Source organism: Nelumbo nucifera, chromosome 3 (assembly GCF_055504915.1).
Source record: "Nelumbo nucifera cultivar China Antique chromosome 3, China Antique-T2T, whole genome shotgun sequence".
Lineage (NCBI taxonomy): Eukaryota > Viridiplantae > Streptophyta > Magnoliopsida > Proteales > Nelumbonaceae > Nelumbo > Nelumbo nucifera.
In genome coordinates this window covers 12374626-12396324 of record NC_142651.1, presented here as the reverse complement: position 1 = coordinate 12396324, position 21699 = coordinate 12374626, and the positions used below count along the sequence as shown (strand labels likewise).

Below are 21699 nucleotides of genomic sequence, written 5' to 3'. Positions count from 1 at the left end.
GAAGAAAGAAACCTGAATGGTTGAGAAACAATGTCTACTGCAATACATGAAATTAACCTATGTTTGGAAAGTAGCAGATAAAAATGGGAAGGAATACTGACTTCCTAGATTGTTATTTAGGCTGCTTTTAATGGAGTGTAAAAATAAAATTACATTAATGGAGATGTTCACCGATCGGTTTAAATTTTTGGACTGTTGTAAATGGAAAATGGGAGATTACCAATGTAAATATTTACATCGTTTTTTATCAACGTTGTATTTACATCGATGTAAAACTCGACATGAGTGAAGTTTTGCAACGATTTTTGATGTTTAATTACATTCCATCTAAACGCCGATAAAAACCGGATTGAAATGATTAATAACACCAATCCGTATTTCACCACAAACAAATTCAGCTTTAGATGGTGTTTGGCAACATGATTGATTTTGCTTTTGAAAAATAAAAAACAACTGGCCGATGTGACTGTTGTTTTTTTTTTTTTAACTAAAATCATATACATTGGCAAATAACCCCTTTGGAGAGATGCCATCATGTACGGTTATTTTACACTCAACAAAATGTGAGATGAATTGCCTTTGGGCTTTTCAAAAAAGAGAAAAATATATTTTTCCCTGCATTTTACATGCAACCAAACAAATTAATGCAGAAGAGGCTGTCTTTGTAAACACATACTCACATAAATGCAAGGGGTGTTTCTGAGTGTCAAATTGATGAACAAAACAGATTTTAAAAGCAAGGATAAAAATATGGAAAAAAGTTTATTTATGCATATTCTAAAATTTTAAATATATATTCGACATATACATATATGCATATATTTAATATATTGCGCACATATTTAATCATTTAAAATAAATAAAATTAAAAAAACTTGTCAATGCTATTTTTGGAAAGTCAAATCCACATATTTAGAGTTCACATGGGGCGCGCCACACAGCACATCTGTGCACGCTGCGATGTGCATGTGGCTGTGGGGCGCCTGTGAGGCGTGCTGCGTAGGACGCAAATGTGATATCAAATATTTACTTGAACACATTGGGTAGGGCGAGATCACATCTGCGCCCCCACGGACGCTTTACTACACGTTCCAACCGTGTATTGGGAATGTGCATGTGGAGAGAGGGCGTAGATGTGAACTCGGGCAGGCACGTAATCTGAAAATTCAGGGGGTCCCACTTATGTCTATAGGGCGAAGCATCTAAGAGTTGCAGCAAGCTAGTTTTTACTAGAATTGCTAGAATGCCGCTTTCGGTGTCATCTGGACTCTCGTAAGCTCGTTGCAGAGCGAGGGCGGGAACCAAGAACTGAGACGTGAAAACAAGTGATGAAAGTTAAGAGGAATCGTCACAGTAAGTAAATCCCAAAATGTCTCCTCAGTCCCGACTTCCCACCCCCAATACCAACACCAACAAACTCTACTTCTTCTATGGTTACCGCAAACCTTCTCAGAACCGGCCCACCGTTCGTGGTGGCCTCTTCTCCAACCGCAAAACCCTAAACCCCAATCAATTCGAAACCCTAAACTCTAAACGTCAACCCAGCTCTACCTCTTCCACCACTTTCGATCTGCAAAAGTGGGATCCCAATTCCCCACAAACCCTTACATCTTCACCAATAAAACCTTCACCCGAGAATTTCTTTTCAGTCGCTCGAACCCTCTCTCCGATTGCTCGATACATATGTGATTCCTTCCGCAAGTACAAAAACTGGGGCCCTGCGGTCATTGCCGACCTCAATAAGCTCCGCCGAGTCACACCGAATCTCGTTGCCGAAGTTCTCAAGGTCCAGACTGATCCAAAGATCTCGTCCAAGTTCTTCCATTGGGCAGGTAAGCAGAAGGGTTATCGACACAATTTCTCTTCTTATAATGCATTTGCTTATTGCTTGAATCGCACGAACCAATTTCGAGCAGCCGATCAGGTTCCCGAGCTCATGAACATGCAAGGGAAGCAACCCACTGAGAAGCAATTTGAAATTTTAATTAGAATGCATTCTGATGCTGGTCGAGGCCTTCGGGTTTACTTTGTCTATGAAAAGATGAAGAAATTTGGGGTGAAACCTAGAGTTTTCCTTTACAATAGGATCATGGATGCCCTTGTCAAAACGAACCACTTGGATTTGGCACTGTCTGTCTACGAGGACTTTAAAGAGGATGGGTTAGTGGAAGATAGTGTTACATTCATGGTTATCATCAAAGGCTTGTGTAAATCTGGAAGGATCAATGAAGCTTTGGAGCTTTTGAATCGAATGAAGGCGAATTTGTGCAAGCCGGACGTTTTTGCATACACAGCGATGATTAGGGTGTTGGTTTCGGAGAAAAATTTGGATGCATGTTTGAGGATTTGGGAGGAAATGCAAAAGGATGGTGTTGAGCCCGATGCTATGGCTTATACTACTTTGGTTGTGGCTTTGTGCAAGGGAAATGCTGTTGATAAAGGCTATGATCTCTTTAAGGAGATGAGAGGGAAGGGGTATTTGATAGACAGAGCTGTTTATGGTGCCTTAATTGAAGCATTTGTTGTGGATGGTAAGGTTGGATCAGCTTGTGATCTGCTCAAGGATCTAATTCAGTCTGGGTACAGGGCTGATCTGTCAATATACAATTCTCTGATTGAAGGTCTTTGTAATGCAAACCAAGTCAATAAGGCTTTTAAACTTTTCCAAATCACAGTTCAGGAGGGTCTTGGTCCTGACTTTACCACCATAAATCCCATTTTGGCATCATATGCGGAGCAGAGCAGAATGGATGATTTCTACAGATTACTTGAACAGATGCAAATGTTGGGAGTTCCTGTCAGTGATGATCTCTCCAAGTTTTTCTCATTCATGATTGCAAAGGGGGATAGGGAAATGAAAGCTTTGGAAGTGTTTGAGCACTTGAAAGCAAATGGATATTGTAGTGTTTCAATTTACAATATCCTCATAGGATCCCTCTACAAAATTGGTGAGGTAAAAGGAGCATTGTCCCTCTTTAATGAGATGAATGATTCAGATTTTAAACCTGATTTATTTACATACAGTAATGCAATTCCATGTTTTGTGGATATTGGGAATATCAAAGAAGCGTGTCTGTGTTATAATGGGATAAAAGAGATGTCTTGGGTTCCCACTATTTCTGCCTATCGTTCTCTTGTCAAAGGGCTCAGCAGGATTGGAGAGATTGATGCAGCTCTTATGTTAGTTCGTGACTGCTTAGGCAATGTGGTCAGTGGGCCAATGGAATTTAAGTACTCTCTTACCATTCTTCATGCTTGCAAGTCAGGTGATGCTCAGAAGGTGATTGAAGTAATAGATGAGATGATACAAGAGGCATGTCCACTGGATGATGTCATATATTCTGCTATTATTTCTGGCATGTGCAAACATGGGACATTGGAGGAAGCAAGGAAGGTGTTTTCAAGTATGAAGGATCGCAGCCTTCTAACAGAAGCAAATATGATAGTTTATGATGAGTTCCTTATTGATCACATGAAAAAGAAGACAGCAGGGTTGGTGCTGTCAGGATTGAAGTTTTTCGGTTTGGAGTCAAAGTTGAAATCAAAAGGTTGTAGAATCTTGCTGAGTTGAAGGTAAATACTTCATAGCATCAACCTTTTTTATGCTGAAATCTGTTATTTGGAGTAAAAGTTGAAATCAAAAGGGTTATAGAATCTTTCTTAGTTGAAGGTAAATGCAAATCAAATTTCGAACTTCATAACATCAATAATCAACCTTCTTTAAGATGTTGGAATGGAAGATCACATGCCTGTAATTAAGGTGATGCTACTTCACTTTTTTTTTCTTTAAATCATCATTTTGTTTAGTCTCCAAACCTTGGAAACAGCCTCTCTGTATGTGCAGGAGTAATGCTGCGTACATCTATCCCTCCCCAGCCCTGCATTGGTAGGATCCTTGTGCGCTGGGCTGCCCTTGTATTTTGTTTAGTCTCCAAACACTGTTCAGTCTTGGGTTACCTTTTAAAGATCAAAGCTAGAGAGAAGAATAATGAAATACTTTTATTTCTCATCAAAAGTTAAAAACCCAGAAGAAACTCAGAAAATAGAAACTAAAAAAAGTTAGAAACCCAGATGAAAAGAAACTAGAAAATAGAAACCCAAAAATCAGAAATTGAGAACATAAAACTCAACAAAATAATACTTGACTCGAACTAATAGTTTATTAAACAAAATAGGAAACAACTAATTACAGGTTGTCTAAAAAATAGGAAACTCACTAAAGAAAAATGACATCTCATTTTAAAACACACACAAAAATAGTAATCATGAATTTAAAAATTGTAGAATGGATGCCACTTGGGGAGGAGTTTATTAAGCTGAACTTTGATGGGAGTAGCTGAGGTAACCCTGGAACTTCGGGTATAGGAGTACTGAGAAATAAAGATAGTAGTATTATATCTTTGCATTTAGGTCCTGCAGGTGTGGGAGATTCTTTAAGGGCTGAATTACTTGCTGCTGTACAAGGAATCCAGCTTGCAAACCAGCTAGGAATAGAGCATCTGCTTATTGAAGGAGACTGCCAAGTGATAGTGGGTTGGTTGCAGGAACCAGATTCTTTGATCTGGGGCTATAGAGATCTCCTCAGAAAGGTTAAATAGCTAACAAGGAATATGACAATTAGAGTTCAGTGGGTAGGCAGATCAGCAAACTCAATGGCTGACTCGCTTGCAAAACGGCAGGTTTATCGGGCTACTTTATTTTGGGCTTCTTTGTAATTTCATTTGAACTTATAATTTTGTAACCGATTTTAAAGGAAAGGTCGCATCTCGTGCCTTTCCCTGGGCTGCCTGTAACTCTTATTTGCTGGATTAATAAAATCTTACTCATTTATCAAAATAAAAAATGTAAATGTCCAAATCTGGGTGCAGCAAATTTTACTTCCTCTTTCATATGTTCTACTTGCTTCAGGATGTTCAAATCTCTCCTGAAATTGATTTGCTGTATCCTCTATTGTTTTAGAAGGCTGAACAACATTACTGATGAAACAGGTTATGTACAGAATGATGCTATGCATTATGCAATCATCTCCGCCATGTGCAAGCATGGTATTATGGAGGAAGCGGGGATGGTATTTGCATGTATAAGAAAATGCAGCCTTCTAACTGAAACACAAATTTATAGTGCATGATGAGTTGCTTATCAATGACAAGAAGTTACCAAGATTGAAGTTCTTTGTTTTAACTCCCAAGCTGAATCCAAGGGGTAGTACAATCTTGTGAAGTTGAAGATAAAGGCCAGGTATCTCTTCTCTTTGTCAAATTTAGTTTCCTGTAACTTCTTTTTAGCAAATTGTTTTCTTTTGAATGTAATTATGATTATATTAAATTGAAAAAGAAAGCAATGGTACATGAGATGAATCAACTTTGAAGTGGTTAGGTGTACCATGTATTAAGAGAGTCATCCCAGGGGAAGATGCCTTGCCAAAGAATGGACTTTTGATGGAATAGAATGGCATGTTATGGTCTGCCTGCTTAGAGGTGTAAATCGGGTCGTGCTGCCCGTGGCCCGACATGATTCTGAGTCGGCCCGGCCCGGCTCAGCATGATGGTTCACGGGCTGTGTTGGGGCACAACACAATTGTATGGGCTGTGTTGGGCTTGGGGTTTCAGGCCCACGGGCCGGGTCAGCACGACATGACAATGTGGGTTGTGCCGCTCGTGGCCTGGCCATGCACACGAGCTAGCATGGCCTGGCCTGGCCCGACCTGTAGTGGGCTGAGCGTGGTCTGCCCGAGGAACTAGCTATTGGACGGTTGGAGTCTTGGAGAGACCCCCAATGACTAGTTTCAACTTTTTTTGGGGGGTGTTTTTACAGAAATAGCCCCAACAACTATAAACAACTTTATAGGGGGGTATTTATATATTTTGGCTTTGGGGGCCTGGGGAGATAAAATGACAATAATGCCCCCTAACAACTATATAACAACTAGTTTAGGGGGGGTATCTAGGTAGTGATAAATGACTTTATAATGATCAAATACCCCTCCCAACAACTAAAAAACGACTAGTTTTTAGGGTATTTTGGGCAATTGAATTATTTTCAATTCCTATAAATAACCCTATCCTCCACACCAGTCCACCATTCTCATCATACCAATTCAGCAATTCTCTTCTCAATTCTTGTACTCTCTTAGTCTCTCATCTCAATTCTCATACAATTTCATGCTGTCATACACTTAGGTAGTTAGGCACTTCGCAATTTAGCCATTTAGGAGGCTTTGAGAGGCTTCAACTGTTGAAATCAAGTTGAGATTCTGAATTGGTAATTTGACCATCCTGGTAAGTGCAATTAAATTGATTTTTATTTTTTTAGAATTAAAAATAATGGTCGGCTCCTCCTCCCGAAACCAATTCCCCAATGGTAAGTTCACTAGCCTGATTTGGAAAATATTTAAAATAGAGGAGGTTGAGGGGAAGGGGAAAATAGTCGTTTGCCAAAAATGTAAGATTGACTTTAGCTTCAGTATCAAGGGTGGTACTGGCTACTTGGCCAAACATTTGCTCTTCCATGAGAAACAAGAAAAAGACATCTACTTTAAAGATTTGTTGGATGCTGAGGATAAATTGCAAGACAAAGAAGGGCATGACACTACTACACTTGATGAAGCAGATGATTAACATCAAGGATATGGAGTTATTTTTTTCAATTTTATTTAAATTATTTGTTATCTTTTCAACAATGTAACTTTTTATTTTCAATTTGTAATTTTTTTATATTTCAAATGAAATAAAATTCCTATTTTTTTCAATTTGTTGTCCATTTTGTATTTTGGTTAATACTTTTTTTTCATTTCTTTGTTAGATTTTTTATTTTTTCAATTTGTTCCCAAAGCGGGCAAAGCCCAAAGGAAAGTTGGCAAAAAAAAAAAAAATCTAGGCCTTTCTAGCCCAGTTCAACCTAGACCCAGCCTGGCTCGTAGCCTAGTCCGACACGACTTAGGTCCACAGCATGGCTTGTAGCCCACTTGGCCCAGGCCTACGGCTTGACACGACATGGGTCCACATGGGCTTGGGCCCTGGGTTGTGTTGGGCCGACCCCCGACTTATCCCGGGGGAGGGAAGCACAACCTGACTTGACGGCGGGCCATGACGTGCCGTGCCGGCCCAGCATGGCCCGATTTACACCTCTGCCTGCTCATGAAGTTTAGTCCCTTAGTCCACCCAGCCAATGATTGGGGTAGAATTAAAAGACAAATGAAGATGAGTGTAATGTGTGTCAGAAATGTCTTGCTTCCTTTTTTCCCCCTACTTCCTCGAGACACTAAAATTATGTAGAGTTTTTTTTTTGGCTTATATTTCACTTGCAAAGAACTTCCGTATAGGGCTGCAACTAACCCAACTAGTGATTTAAAAGGTGTACCTAGGCACACAGGCCGCGCCTAGGTCCCAAGTGCACCACTTTCAAAAGGAGCGCACTTTGTGCACCTTGCGCCCGCCTCAACCCAGGTGTGCACCTATTTTACTTTTTACACTTTTTGGTGGTTTTTAAGCTCCAAGAACTCCCTATTTTCCAATGTTGTTCATTCATTCATCTAATATAAGATATTTTTAAAAGATAATTAAAATTATAAAATTATTTTTTAGGGATTAAGAATTTTAAGGCCCTAACACGGACTTGTTTGGGCTTGCCTCAAGGGGTATGGTGCAAAGGCGACTTGTAGAATTGGGAATGAAAAGTGTAACATCACATTAACTATATGAAATAATGCAGTTGAGAAATAAATGAAGAAATTAAAGGTTTGACATGCTTGAATATGTTTTGTATGCTAGTTTTTATTTTATTTTTGCAATTTTCACATTGGATATGTTTTATATTTTATGTTTATGTATTTGAATTTGAGCTAATAGGCTTTTTAAAACATTTAGTTTAAAATTAATCCTTGAATTTTTTGATTAATACCATTTTTAATATTTTCCTAATTTATTTTGATTTATTTTCTTTTTTTGCATTTTTTTCTTCTTCTTTTTTTTAATTTTGCACCTTGCTTAAAAAAGGCACATGCTTTGTCTTGCACCTCGGGCACAAAATGCCCTTTGCATTTTTTTTGTGCCTTGTGCTCTTAAAACATTGAACCAACCCGAGAAGGTTGGATTGGGTTGGGGTTAGGATTGAAATTTGCCGACCCAACTTCATTTCAGGTTGGGTCTTGTCGCCCAAGGGGTCAACCCTAAACCAACCTGGACCGAGCTCTATTATTGTTATTGTACATATGTATTATAGTTCCGTTGCATACAATTTATGAAATTATCTTAATTCTTATGCCCTTAACTCTAATGACAAGTTGTCATTAGTGATTTTCATTCAATAAGTGTATGTTTTATTATTACTAATTTCATTGTTTTAGATTTTCAATGGAATATCTATTATAATTCATAATAGACCCTAATTATTTGAAACATTCATTTTTTCACTTTTATACTACAAAACCAATTACAACATCAGACAAACAAATACCAATAAAAAAATATGGTCAGTCTATGATCATAATAGTTTAAGGGTTAGGGTTGAGTAGGCTGGGTTAGGACTTAGGGTTCTGGTTGACTAGGTTGGGTTTAAAGTTGGGTTGGGGTTCAAAACTTCGAGTTGGGCTAGGGTTGACCTCAAATCGACTTAACCCAGCCTGACTTGCTCCCCTACTTCTGTAGTTCTGGAACTTGGACCTAGAGAGGTAGCATGAATCATAAATCCTGTTTAATGCATATGTTTCAAAATTGGAGGCTTCTAATCAATGTCAACTTGAGAGTAAAGGAAGCTTGGAGACCAAAAATAATGTTCCACCTACAAATTATTCTATGATGGTCTACAAGCAAATGCAAATTCATATCTACTTTCAGCTGATTGATTCAATATAAATTGACCAAAAACTTCTCCACAAGTGTTGGGTAACTTGAAGGGCATGTCACTGATCAATTATATCAAGATAGATCCGATCAGATTCTTCTACTCCTTTTATCTCCTTATACTCTGGTAGGAAATTTTCTAAAATTTGTGCTGCTGTTGGTCTACTGCCTTAACCATGTAAATCTTTAATTCAGAATTCCATAAACTACTTGGTTCATAACTTCATAAAAAGTCAAGTTTCATGAATTTGAACTCTTCTATTTACTCATCTGTGTGTTGCTTATGCAGGATGGTGCTCCTTCAGATGGCAATTTAAAGTGTGATTCTGTATGCCTTGGGTAAATGGAAGGTAGCATCACTACAGGCTCTGTTCCAGTCAAATTTAAAGTGTGATTCTGTATGTTTGTGGCAGTGCTGGCTCATTACTGGCTTAGTGGTCTATGCTTGGATTCCTGCAGCCCTATCTTTCCCTTCCTGACATAAGGAACACCTGATAATTGGTTCTACAGTGGGATAAAAGCTTAATTCAGATGGTAATGTCTATGCCTTGGATAAATAGAAGGCAACATCATTTGTGGCTCTGCTCCAGTAAAATTTGAGGTCTGATTTTCTATTCCTGTGGCAGTGACGGTTCATTACCAGCATGGTCTATGCTTTGATTCCTGCAGCCTAATCTCTCTCTTTCAGACACAAGGAACACCTGATAATTGGTTGATGCACCACAGTGGGATGAAGCGTAACTCTGGTGATGGTAATGATCACTTCCATCAATGACCCTACAGAATACTTTCCATTAGCAACAAAGGTTTTATCAGTGTTTTCTAGTAAAAATTACTATGCCATTTTGAACATGGTTCACCAGACGGGTCAAGTAGGGAATTTCCCTGAATGAACACGTGTGGCTACTTGCTCAAGTGTTAACAGGGATATTATGGTGATTTTTCCATAAAATAGACATTTGGCCTTCTAAAGCCCTAATTCCTCTTCTGCCTTCTTGATCCATTGGCAAACGTCTCAGTGTCTCACCACAACACCCTCTCAGCTCTTTCTTCTCCTGCGACGAGATTCCCAGGTAACACCCATCTTCCTCCCAAAAATGTTTGATTTTTTTTTTTTTCTATGTTGTACTTTATCGTATCCAATCTCAATTTTTTTTTTCACTGGTTCTTCTACTGACGCATGGAGAAGGCATCAGAAACCTAGTAAAGCGATCTACTTGTATATCTGGCAACAAGAACCATCCAGGTAAGTGCTGTTACCTTGATTTTTCTTCTATTGCCTGGTTTTTTTAATGATGTGTTTATGCTAGACATTAGATTTTTTTTTTGTTCTTCTGTGTATTGCACTATTTTTTCCTTCTATCATTTTCATTCTAGGCGTTATAATTAATCTTAAGAATTAATAGGGCTATTCAAACAATGTTTTTATAGAACAGAAATACGTTCCTCAGGAAGAATTTGCCAAACAAGTCAATTATTCCTCAAGAACAAGAAATAGAATACCTGTTCCGGAACAGGAATTTCCTCAAAAAACAGAAATAGGTAGGAATGATGCCAAACCCCTAGTGGCCACCAATACAGACGTTCCATCAGGTTGGGGACCCATTGGGTTGGCCAGATGTTCAATCCCACAGTAAAATATCTGCCATATGCCTACCTTGTTCTGGTGCCTTTGACAACTAATATTAGCCATTAGCCATTCAAATTTTTAACCTTTATTCTAAAAGTGGGCTTATTTTGGCGCATATGGTAATGTGTTTTGGACCGAAATTTTTTCCATGAATGACAAAGAGCTCAGTGCAAGATTCCTTTGTTGTTTGAAGCCTGAAGGAAGCTCACTAAACGAGCTGACTCTCTTCATTATCATTGATTCAGGAGCCGAAGATCTAAGGGACAAACTAGCTGTTTCTGAGGATTGAGCGCGACGATCCAATGAAGTTGTAGACGAAGGGTGATTCCACGTCGCGGGAATCATTACTCACAAAGGGAAATAGACAAACAACACTTTGGCTGGGAATCATTTCCCAGCAGCAAGTAATTGAGCTAGTCTCTGTGGGTCATTTCATCCATTTGGCTAATTGGCTTGCTTAAAGGCGGGCATTGTTCCCTAATTCCCATATCTGTACTGTACCAAAGGCAGCTCTTTCTGGGTAATGAAATGGTAAATTTAAGCATATATATGAGCCTCAGCCTATGCTGGAAAAGTAGGCTTTCGTACACCTAACCTTTTGGCCGCTTCTACTTTGTTATGTTCTTTGTTGCTAAATTTTACAGCCATAACTGATACGAGGACGTTTTGTACTGGTTTCTACCTTACCTTGTTCTTGGAATCTCTGTTCTCTCTCTCTCACTCTCATCTTTTGCTTTTTTTTTTTTTCTTTTCAAACTCACCCTCCCTTTTTTTGCTTTGTGACGATGTCTCCCCCATGGGGCGCCCTTTTCTCTTTCCTCCACTACCCTCCAGAGCAAAAAACGAAAAGAGAATGAACGAAAGAAGCTTGCTTGTCCCTTTTGGAGTCTATTGCCAACAGGAATCTAATAAAAAGTCGATTTGCAGGCGAATACTTGCGTACATAACATGGTCATCTATTCTCGCATGTCTCTGCTCCAATTCAAAGTCATGTCTTCTTTCTTGTCCAAGAGACCAATTGGCATTAAAAGATCAGCGTGAGTATTCAATCCAACTTGATTCCTTTTAGTAGTCATTTTACCTTTACCTCAAGTTTCTTCCTCAACACCACTCCCTTGCTTAGCCTTAGCATGGAGTTGTCACTTCAGTGTGGATGGCTTGGTCAGATTCTTCATTCTTGGAGGCTCAAAGGCTAACAAAAAAAAACTCAATGTCGACAATTGGATGGCAAAAAGAATAGAATGGAAAGACACCAAATGGAATCCAAATAAACAGTCGAAGTTGAGGAGTCAAAGGAAATATAGAAAAAAAGGGACCAGGGACAGGGTCGGGCACGAGGAGTCGAAGTTGTTACATGCGCGTTTCCGACTCCGAGCACCATTTGCCTTTTCTTGGTTCAAAGTTCAAACAAACACCTGAGAAGAGAGGCAACGCAATCCCGAAGCAAACGAAACCATTTGATTTTGAATTGAGGAGGTCCGTTTCAGATCCAAATCTTTGTGGATCCACTTTTTCTTTGTCTCGTGCAGGGGAGACTGTTCTGTGGTCTGTGGTCTGTGGTTGGGCTGTCCAACCTTTCTAATCATCAGTCTGGTCTGGCTTGTCCATTGTCCCCCCTCAAGGAGAACGCCTCACGTCCGGTCTCTGTTGAGTCATCCATAAGCCCACGGTATCATGTGGAGGATGAGCATGTTCTTCAATCCTCCTACCCGCTATCTTTATCTTTCAAACAAATAGAGAATATAATATCTGATTACTCTCTTTTTTGGCTTTTGCCCAAACAAACAACAAACATATAAATGTATCCCTTACTGGTCTAATAACTCTCTCTCTCTCTCTCTCAGGCCGCCAACAGTATTTCCTTGAAATTGTGATTCGCATCGGGTTGTTTATGTATAATATACCAATGTTTTCAAACTGTCCTTAACCTGGATGGTTGGACCATTCAGCCTTGGAATCGTTTAGGCTGGTTTTGTTTTACTCCAAACTTGATCTTTGGCAAAAAACCGTTGCATTGGTCAATGACTTATTGACCTGGGTTGTCGATCTGTTTAACGATTTTAGTCTTTTTTATTTTAATTATTTTTTAATTTTTGATTTGTCAGAACAAGCCTTCCATTCAAACCGGATGATTGAACCGTCGACTCGGAAACCAGTGGCCAGAACAGTTCTAGTTCCAGGTTGGTTTTTAAAACATTGTGATAGACCGGTGAGGTTCTAGAGCTGCAAATGGTATCATTTATCCAAATTTAAATTCAAAATTTTTGTTATAATTGATTTAAATTCAAATTTAATCATGTCCAAAGTGATCCGGATTTAATCAATTTATAATTGGATTGAATATGAATTCATCTCTATCCGATCAATGATATCTGATTCGATAGCTGGATTGAATACGAATAATTTCCTGAAAATTGCTATTATATTCCACAGTACTAAGAAATGTGAGATGTTTTGGAAGTTTCAATAGCTGGGGGAGAGGTGTCTAGAGTAAAAAAGTTGCTGTCATGAGTAAGGTTTTTTGGGTGAGAGAAAGGCCAAAACTTTTGAGAAAGGTTTTTTGGGGTGGAAGGCCAAAACGTTTGGTATTCCAAGCATGGGTTGACAGGAGATGATTTGAAAGTTCAAACCTGCGTGTGTATATATATATATATATATTCAAATATATTTTGATTATTTTTAGTTTAAGTTATTAATGCCATTCGATATCCGACTTAGAATACGAATTATCAAATTCGGATTCGCTTTATATCCGATTCGATCCGACCCGATCCGTTTGCAGTACTATAACTATGAGGTGCATTATCTATATAGGTTTTAGGTTTTTCTAGTTATTAACCAAATTAACGGTATCGAATATCGATGGGTGGGGGCACTCGCTAGTCGCTAATCTTTGTCTGTTAGTTGATTTGTTTTATGGGAAATGATCGTGTGTGACCCTGTACACCGTGTGGTCCTAACGTGCCATCACATGTTGAAAAAAAATTAGGCGCCTTTAAAAAGCCATTTGCTTTTTAAATTCTGGACGAATGATGAATTGACACGGTAGAGTTCACACCGTTTAATCAGCGTAAATACATTCTCCGAATCATCACCCCTATTGTTTTAGAACCTCATAGAGAGAGAGAGAGAGAGAGAGAGAGAGAGAGAGAGAGAGTCCCTGAGTCGTGCTCGTAACTCCCGAGACTCTGTGGCTCTGCGTTTGTCTCTAGGCTGCCATATTTCTGGGATAGCGTAAGAGATGACCGGAACCCCGACTCAGGCCTTGGGTCTCTCACCTCTCCCTCTCATTTTGAAATTTGAACACCGTTTTTTGGCCTTTTTTGAGTTCCCCATGCTCAGTCGAGTGTGCGCCCGCGCCTCTCTCGTTCTCTTTGACCGCCTCGGCGACGCCCCTTTGACCGCTCTCTCGCCCCAACCCCCCTTCTTCTTCTTCTTTAACTCCTTTTTAACAAAGCTTAAGCTTTTCGTTCTGAACTTTTGTCGAACATTTGAGTGGCTAATATTTTCTTTCAGAAAGGAGACATGGTCGATAATGGAGGTGGTGGTGGTGAGGCTGGCGATGGAGAATCTAGTTGCCTTCCGACAACACTCAGCGGAAGTTCAGATGATCTTAGCTTAGAGAGTAGTAATAGTATAAACAGTAGCACCACTACTGGCGGGTCGACTAGCTGTACAAATAGCGAGATCGTAAATGGTTGTTTTGACGGAAAGCAAATCGAGTGCAGCGCAGCAGAGACTACCAAAAATGGGGAGTTTTTAGAATGCCCAGAAAGTGAGACGAGCAGCTTGAGCTTAGAGAACAGTAATAGTATAAACAGTAGTACAACTACTGGTGGGTCGACTAGCTGTACAAATAGTGAGATCTTAAATGGTTGTCTTGATGGAAAGCAGATCGAGTGCAGCGCAGCAGAGACTACCAAAAGTGGGGAATCTGTAGAATGCCCAGAAAGTGAGACGAGCAGCTTGAGCTCAGCGAGCTACTGCAGCAGCATCGACGGCAATGAGAACAGTTGTAGAAGCTTTTGTCCGAACAAGCCTCATAAGGGAAACGATCTTCGATGGGACGCCATTCAGTGTGTAAAGGGTAAGGATGGGGTTTTGGGATTGGGTCATTTCAGGCTTTTGAAGAAGCTTGGGTGTGGGGATATTGGTAGTGTATATTTGGCGGAACTTAGAGGGATGGGTTGTTTGTTCGCTATGAAGGTGATGGATAAAGCGATGTTGGCGGGAAGGAAGAAGTTAGCAAGGGCTCAGACTGAGAGGGAGATTTTAGGTTCGTTAGATCACCCGTTTCTTCCTACTCTGTATTCGCACTTTGAGACGGAGAAGTTTTCTTGCTTGTTAATGGAGTTTTGCAGTGGAGGGGATCTTCACACGCTCCGGCAGCGGCAGCCGGGCAAACATTTCTCTGAGCAAGCAGCACGGTTAGTCCTGCATCTTCAGATCTTCATCTTCTATGTTATGTTTTTTTATTCATGTGCAATCAAATTAATTTCCTGCGTTTATTAGTAAGACGACAGGCCATTGAACTAGAAATGATAATACAATATGGGTTATCAGGGGGGACACAACCTGCAAGGATCTATGGTTGTCTATTGATCAAGCTAGCATGAATAGTAAACAAGTGATGTTATCTCAAAATCTTAGTGAAATGGTTGAAACTAAGTCATCTCCCCCCTTCTATTTGTCATGTTTCTCTTTGTGAGAATTACATAGTCATAAGATGTTTGTATGACAATATTAATTTGATTCAGAATGGATATTTTGCAATCTATGGCTAAAACAATTCTTCAACCTTGAGCCTTATTTGGGTCAAATTGACTGGTTAATGCCAATCTGGTCTATAAAACATTGAGATGGAGAGATATCTTCCGAATTGTGGACTCACTTTTGCAACCTTCTTGATGGTTGAAGTTATTATTAGTTTTATGATTATTTTCTATTGTTTGCAGGTTTTATGCTTCAGAATTGCTTCTTGCCCTTGAATATCTACACATGATGGGAGTGGTTTATAGGGACTTGAAGCCTGAAAATGTTTTGGTGAGGGAGGATGGCCATATCATGCTTTCTGATTTTGATTTATCTCTCAAGTGTTATGTGAGCCCTACCCTGATAAAGTCCAGTATGGAATCATCTCGTAGGGTCTCTTCCTGTATCCAACCACCATGCACTGATCCAACATGCAAATTATCAGTTTGTGTGCAGCCTTCTTGTCTACAACCATCGTGCTTCAGACCTCGAATTTTCAATCCGAAGGCAACAAAGGCAAGGAAATGGAGGAATGAGTGTATAAGCTTGACCCGTATGGATTCACTTCCTGTACTCATCGCAGAGCCAACCACTGCCCGATCAATGTCTTTTGTGGGGACCCATGAATATTTAGCTCCTGAAATCATTAAAGGGGATGGTCATGGGAGTGCTGTGGACTGGTGGACATTTGGTATTTTCCTGTACGAGTTGCTTCATGGGAAGACACCATTCAGGGGGAATGGTAACCGTGAGACATTGTTCAATGTTGTTGGACAGCAACTGAAGTTCCCAGATGGTTCTAATATCAGTTCTGCTGCTAAGGATTTGATCAAGGATTTGCTTGTAAAGGATCCACAACAAAGATTAGGATACAAAAGGGGTGCCACAGAGATCAAACAGCACCCTTTCTTTGAGAATGTTAATTGGGCTCTAATTCGTAGTACTCACCCTCCAGATATTCCTAAACCTGTTGATTTGACTTTTGTTAATCACACAATCAGATCGTCACTGCCTCCAAATGAGAGGGGGGCTAGAGCTACTGATTCAGATAGCTCATCAGGTCCATACCTTGATTTTGAATTTTTCTAGGAACTTAGGCGGGAAAGATGTTGTAATTTCCCTTTGAGTTGATTAGATATAATTATACCTGCTGATTGTTTACTGTTAAGTCAACAAAATCTACATGCATTTATGTCATTCTTTTTTCCCTTTCTTCCACGGATACTAAATTACAGATTGGTTTCAACTTTCAACTTTCAATTGTCTTCCGAGTTTTGCCTTTCTTTTCTCATCTTAGCTAACTTAATTCTCATGATTCACTCATCCTTTTAAGGTCATTTGAATATACAGAGGACCATATTGCTTCAATCTAAGACTTTCCATTTTAGTAAATTTTTAGGTAAAATCCACTTTTAGTAGTGAATACTTGAAAAAAGAAACTAGTATTCTTTGGAAGTACAGTTGGTTCATGTACATCACCATTCACCATCTATTTTTGTAACCAGTTCTGAACATCTCTTGGGTTGTCCAATCATTGTTGTTGTTCTGAGTCTATTGACACATTCATGTATTCTTCCATTGATGGGAGGTTTAGTGAGATCTTATCTTTTTTTTAATGGTCAGTGGTCACATCTGATTCCCTTTATGATGTGGTTTTACTTTGTTCGGATATAGGTTTGTTTGTCAAAGGTAAACTATATGATCTTTCTACTAATGTAAATTAGCGGTTTCAGATTTGATGGCCTACTAGAAATGTCACTTTGATTCAGCGAACCTCTGGACTGGGTTATATATTGTTGGAAAACTGGACTGGCTAACGTTTCCTTTTCTCTATTCTCTATATTAGACAAATTTTTATTCGGCAATATAATGTAGTTTTTGTGATAATCTGCATATTCTATTTAGAATTTTATTCCGTTCCTCAAGGCCCTCCCACTCGAAATCCCTTCATTCTACCCTTTGGCCAATACTTCAACTACCTATGCTGGGAATGGTGGGTAAAACATGAAGAGCTTCCGATTGACCTAGGAGAAAAATAGTGGTTAGTTCTACTGACCAGTATGCATATGCTTATTTATTTATATTTTTTTATAATACATACCTATGATGTATTTATTTTTAGGGTAAAATGCAAAAACCTCCCCCTTAAGTTTCTGACAATAATAAAAACCTCTCTTATAGTTTTATTATAACAAATATCTCTCCTAAACTTTTGAGAAATTGGACAAAAATCTCTCTTCCATCACTAATCCAAACAGAAAACATTAAATTGATGCACCGAATTTATTAAATACCAATTTTACCCTTTTATAAATTATTTTACATAAAAAGTTACTTACATAACCCCATTTTAAACTCAACAAACACCTCCTTTACATTTTTATCCTCTCCCTTCAAATTCTCCCTAAACTCCATGGACGCCAAAACAGAGAACCTTGTTCGGAAACTTCACCGATTCTAAGAGAAGAGTCCTGTTCGAAATCCATCAGAAAAGAGAAACCCCAAAAGAACATCAACTCTTTCAATCTTCCAACCTTTGAAACCCCAGTCCATTGACTAAGGTAGATAGGAGCATCTTTCTACTCTTTGTCGGTGATCCTTTCACCGTTGATTCTTATGGTGAAATCAACCACCTTTACTTGTTTCACTGCTGAAACTTATACCGGTTGATAAGTCAGACACCATTTTTGTGGTTCAGGCAAGGATAACACAGGTAAAGGGAGACACCATTTGTGGTTCATGCGGTGGAGAAGTGAGGCACCATTTGTCGGGGATCGTATCATTTTCTAGGTCATTTTATTTTTTTCTAAAAATTTTGAATGGCAACTGGACCGCCCTAAACATTTACATGTGCAAATAAAATTTGAGATCCAGGTATACAGATGCCATGCTCTGAATGCTAACAATAGTCAAGTTTCAAGCCATTACAGATGTCGTTTTATCAATATCAAATTTTCTGTTTTTCCAAACACATCTTAGAGACAATGGAGAGACCCACAAAGATAGAAATTGGTTTCCAGATTTGGTAACCTTCAAAATTTTGATTCATGAATCAATTATGAAAATGCCTCAAGTTTCACAACGATTTCAAAGTCTGGAATTTTAAGACATTGGCGATCTGAGATCAATTTCTGAAATGACAAGCCAAAATTTCGAAGTTACTCGCATGGTTGATGACGAGGCTAAAAAAGAAAAAATGGGAAAAGAAAAAGTGCCATAAATGCAAGTTAGCAGGAAGCCATTTTTGTAGTAACGAAAACGAATACCTTCTAGTTTCAGAGGAAGAACAATGGGAGCTCGGTGGAAGAGTCTTGTACAATAAAAAGGAGGGCAAATATGGTATTTTATGATATCTTTAAATGATACTTCGGGGGTAATTTCGTAAGTGTTTACATTCTCCATTTGGATCAATAGTGGAAGGGAGGTTTTTGTTGAATTTCTCAAAAATTTAGGGAGGTATTTGTTACAATAAAATATAGGGGAGAATTTTATTATTGTCAGAAACCTTAGGAGAGATTTTTGCATTTTACCCTTATTTTTAATGTATATTATAAATGTAAAATACTAAAAAACCAAACCAAATAATTGGTTTAATCGATTGATTTGGTTCAATTTTGGTTCACAATTATTAAAACACAGAAGGGTTCATTCCGGTTTTAAAAGTGTGCTGAAACCTCTAATGGATGGTGAAAATATTTCACTCTGTATTACTACCTTCTAGTGCTTAATGGTTTTTGCTTGTTCAGAAAAAAAAAATAAAAAAAAAAAATTCGACAAAGATTGAGTTGTGCTAAGTTTCCTATAATTTCCTATTACACCGTAATCAAAACCAACGTTCTTTGTTGTAACTAATCGATTTATTGGATTCTTTGGCATGGGAAGACAATAAAAAAAAAAAGGAAAATAACCACAGACAACTCAGTGTTTGTACCCTAAAATCCTCTAATTCTGCTAATGTCAAAATGATCTCCAATCCCTCTCCTAGTTTGAACTCATAGAGTACCAAGTGCTGATTAGGAATGAAACCAAGGCTCAGTTTGGAAGCAATACAAATGCAAATATGTACAGCGTAAATATATATATATATATAAATTATAAGGTTTTGCACTCTATATATTTACATTTGTACTCCTTCCAAACTCAGCCCAAGTAAATTTATTAGCAATTACAAGATATGTAACTATATCAAATTGCTCATTTTGGAAGAGAGAATTTCAGAATGAGCAACAACTAAAAGAATAATGAATTATAACAATGCTTTCTAATTTTGGTTGGCAATTGTCCATTTCAAACAAATTCGTTAAAAGTTGTAGAATCTTTTAATGAAATGATTGATAGTTTTAATCACCCATATCTTATTCTTGTTGAAATGTGACAAGGACCAAGAATCGGCGAACGATTCACTTTTGCTTGGAACAAGTAAGACTTTGGAGGAGGTTTTTAAAAATTAAAAAGGAAAATGATGTGAAGCTGATCAACAATAACTTAATGGATTTTAGGCTTGCAATCTAAGGGTCCGTTTGGTTTGTAGGAATAGGGATCTGGAATTGGAATTGGAAGGGGCTATTTCAATTCCAAGTATTTGGTTGGGGGGAATTGAAATCCCATTCCTATTCTTGCTGGAATGGCATTCTCCCATTTGAGGGAATGGTCATTCCTGCTCTTTCCTTGAGAATGAAATTCCATTCCTGCTGATTTTAATTCCCATTCACATTCCTGTCTGAACCAAATAAACTATGGGAATGGACCATTCCAATTCTGATTCAAGAGGATTTCGATTCCGATTCCAACTACAAACCAAAGAGACCCTAATTAGTCTCATCTTTGATGAAATTTTTGAATCCATAAAGCACAAATGGATCTAGAACAAGGATGACGAGCACACATGATATAGTTGAATTTTACATTGATTCTGTCAAAATGCACTTGTTCAAAAGAAGAGGTATATAATATATACAAAGTAGAGCAAAAGAAAAGCCTATATTATTTATTTACTCTATTTTAGGCCCAATCATTTTCCTTGGATAATAAGACCAGACATCCGGTGGCCACCCATCCATCTAGTCGTTAAATAACTCATCCATCTCTATTTTAGGCCCAATTAGCCACATCCACTTCCCCATCTTCTCCTATGTCGTTAAATAATTCATCCATCTCTACTTCCACCCATCCATCTACCTAGCTGTTAGACAGTTTTGTATGCCCTTAGCTTCAATTAGAATGATGTACTTTATGAGTTTATTGTAAATGAATAAAGATACATATTTGATTCATGTTCCCTTGGTAAGTTTCTGTGTAATACCCTTAAACTGGACACTTAATGAGACTCGTGTTAGTTTAGAATGTTCACAGCCGGTGGGTCGGTCTGGGGAGACCTATCCTGACAAGGCTGACACTGTGGTGCCACCAAGTCGGTTAAGGTGGCCTGTCTCTGCTGCCAGGGTGAGACCCTAGGCACATACAGTGTAGGATTAATTGAATCTTTGAACTGGACTAGATTTCCAGTATTGCCCTGGACCTTGGAGATTGATGGGCAAAACTGAAAAGTTACACCCGACCCCTAGACTCGATTATGATACTGCACTAGGTGTCGGATTGGGCTATCTTTGATGTACCAATCAGTGAGATCCTTAGCGGGGGTCAAAACCTGGGTATGTTGGGACAGTCCGAGAATTCATCTGAGTGGGTGATCATAGTGACAGGATCAGCCCCTTTGTCGGACGAAGGTAATGATCGGGGATGCACTCTCACTGATGGAAACCAAGACTGCCGGCAGCCGATTTCAACCGTTGAGATTTGTTTGCAAAATATATTTTATATAAGATATAAAAGTTTGCAAGAAGGTTTTAATTCCCGGGATCCATATGAGTGGAGAGTGCAACACTGTTCCTTGCAGCCGAGGGAGAGGTCCTCTCTTGTCGGGTAGTGTATGATCATTATGTGCTGAGAGGTTAAGTGTAAGACCATTGAGGATAACACCTGATGGGCTAATCTTGCATCTGCCCACAGTCCCTGGGTGTTACAAGGTGGCTTGGCCCAGGGACCACTTAGTGTAAGTGTTGGGCCCATAGAGCTCATTTGATGGGTTTCAGGGGGTACACTGTCTTCAGCAGTGCATTCGGCCAGGCCTTGTAACAAAGGCTGGGCTGAACCCATGTGGCTGATGTGTAGATCAATGCTTGGGTCCCACGCCATACAAGGAAGCCCAACTGGGCAGCAATTTGGAAGGTTTTTTAGTACATAACCTTAAATGGGCCTTAAGCCCATTTCGAACTGGGCTGATTTGATCAGTCATTTAAAAGGGAGCGAATTCTGAAGTGGGTCAGCTAAAAGGATTGGGCTTAGACCCTATCCACTCAGAGAGTCCAAGATCTAAATAAGATTTAAATCTGGAAACCTCCTAATTAGATTAGGAGACAGCTGATCTGTTCTGCAGATAAGATAAGGATTATCCCTTATCACTAAGGGACTTCTAAC

The 21699-nt window shown here is 39.0% G+C and overlaps 2 protein-coding genes across 5 annotated transcripts; both read left to right on the top strand.

The window, feature by feature from the left end:
• Window positions 1-1233: 1233 nt before the first annotated feature.
• On the top strand, window positions 1234-11181 carry EMB3131 (Pentatricopeptide repeat (PPR-like) superfamily protein). 3 transcript variants are annotated; one of them, XM_010257519.3, is made up of 7 exons: window positions 1234-3573; window positions 4989-5238; window positions 9130-9374; window positions 9467-9592; window positions 9860-9913; window positions 10030-10086; window positions 10716-11181. In XM_010257519.3, the coding sequence occupies exon 1, from the start codon at window positions 1370-1372 to the stop codon at window positions 3569-3571; it is 2202 nt and encodes a 733-aa protein (XP_010255821.1). In that variant the 5' UTR covers window positions 1234-1369; the 3' UTR covers window positions 3572-3573; window positions 4989-5238; window positions 9130-9374; window positions 9467-9592; window positions 9860-9913; window positions 10030-10086; window positions 10716-11181. The 3 variants fall into 3 exon arrangements, with proteins under 3 accessions (XP_010255821.1, XP_088757649.1, XP_010255813.1); XM_088901523.1 differs by having other exon boundaries at window positions 9467-9913; window positions 10716-10933; window positions 10977-11181; XM_010257511.3 differs by having other exon boundaries at window positions 9467-9913.
• On the top strand, window positions 9830-16438 carry LOC104596376 (Protein kinase superfamily protein). Of its 2 annotated transcripts, XM_088901524.1 has the most exons (4): window positions 9830-9913; window positions 10030-10086; window positions 13987-14897; window positions 15426-16438. In XM_088901524.1, the coding sequence occupies exons 3-4, from the start codon at window positions 13996-13998 to the stop codon at window positions 16309-16311; spliced, it is 1788 nt and encodes a 595-aa protein (XP_088757650.1). In that variant the 5' UTR covers window positions 9830-9913; window positions 10030-10086; window positions 13987-13995; the 3' UTR covers window positions 16312-16438. The 2 variants fall into 2 exon arrangements, with proteins under 2 accessions (XP_088757650.1, XP_010255799.1); XM_010257497.3 differs by lacking the exons at window positions 9830-9913; window positions 10030-10086 and having other exon boundaries at window positions 12660-14897.
• The last annotated feature ends 5261 nt before the right edge of the window (window positions 16439-21699 follow it).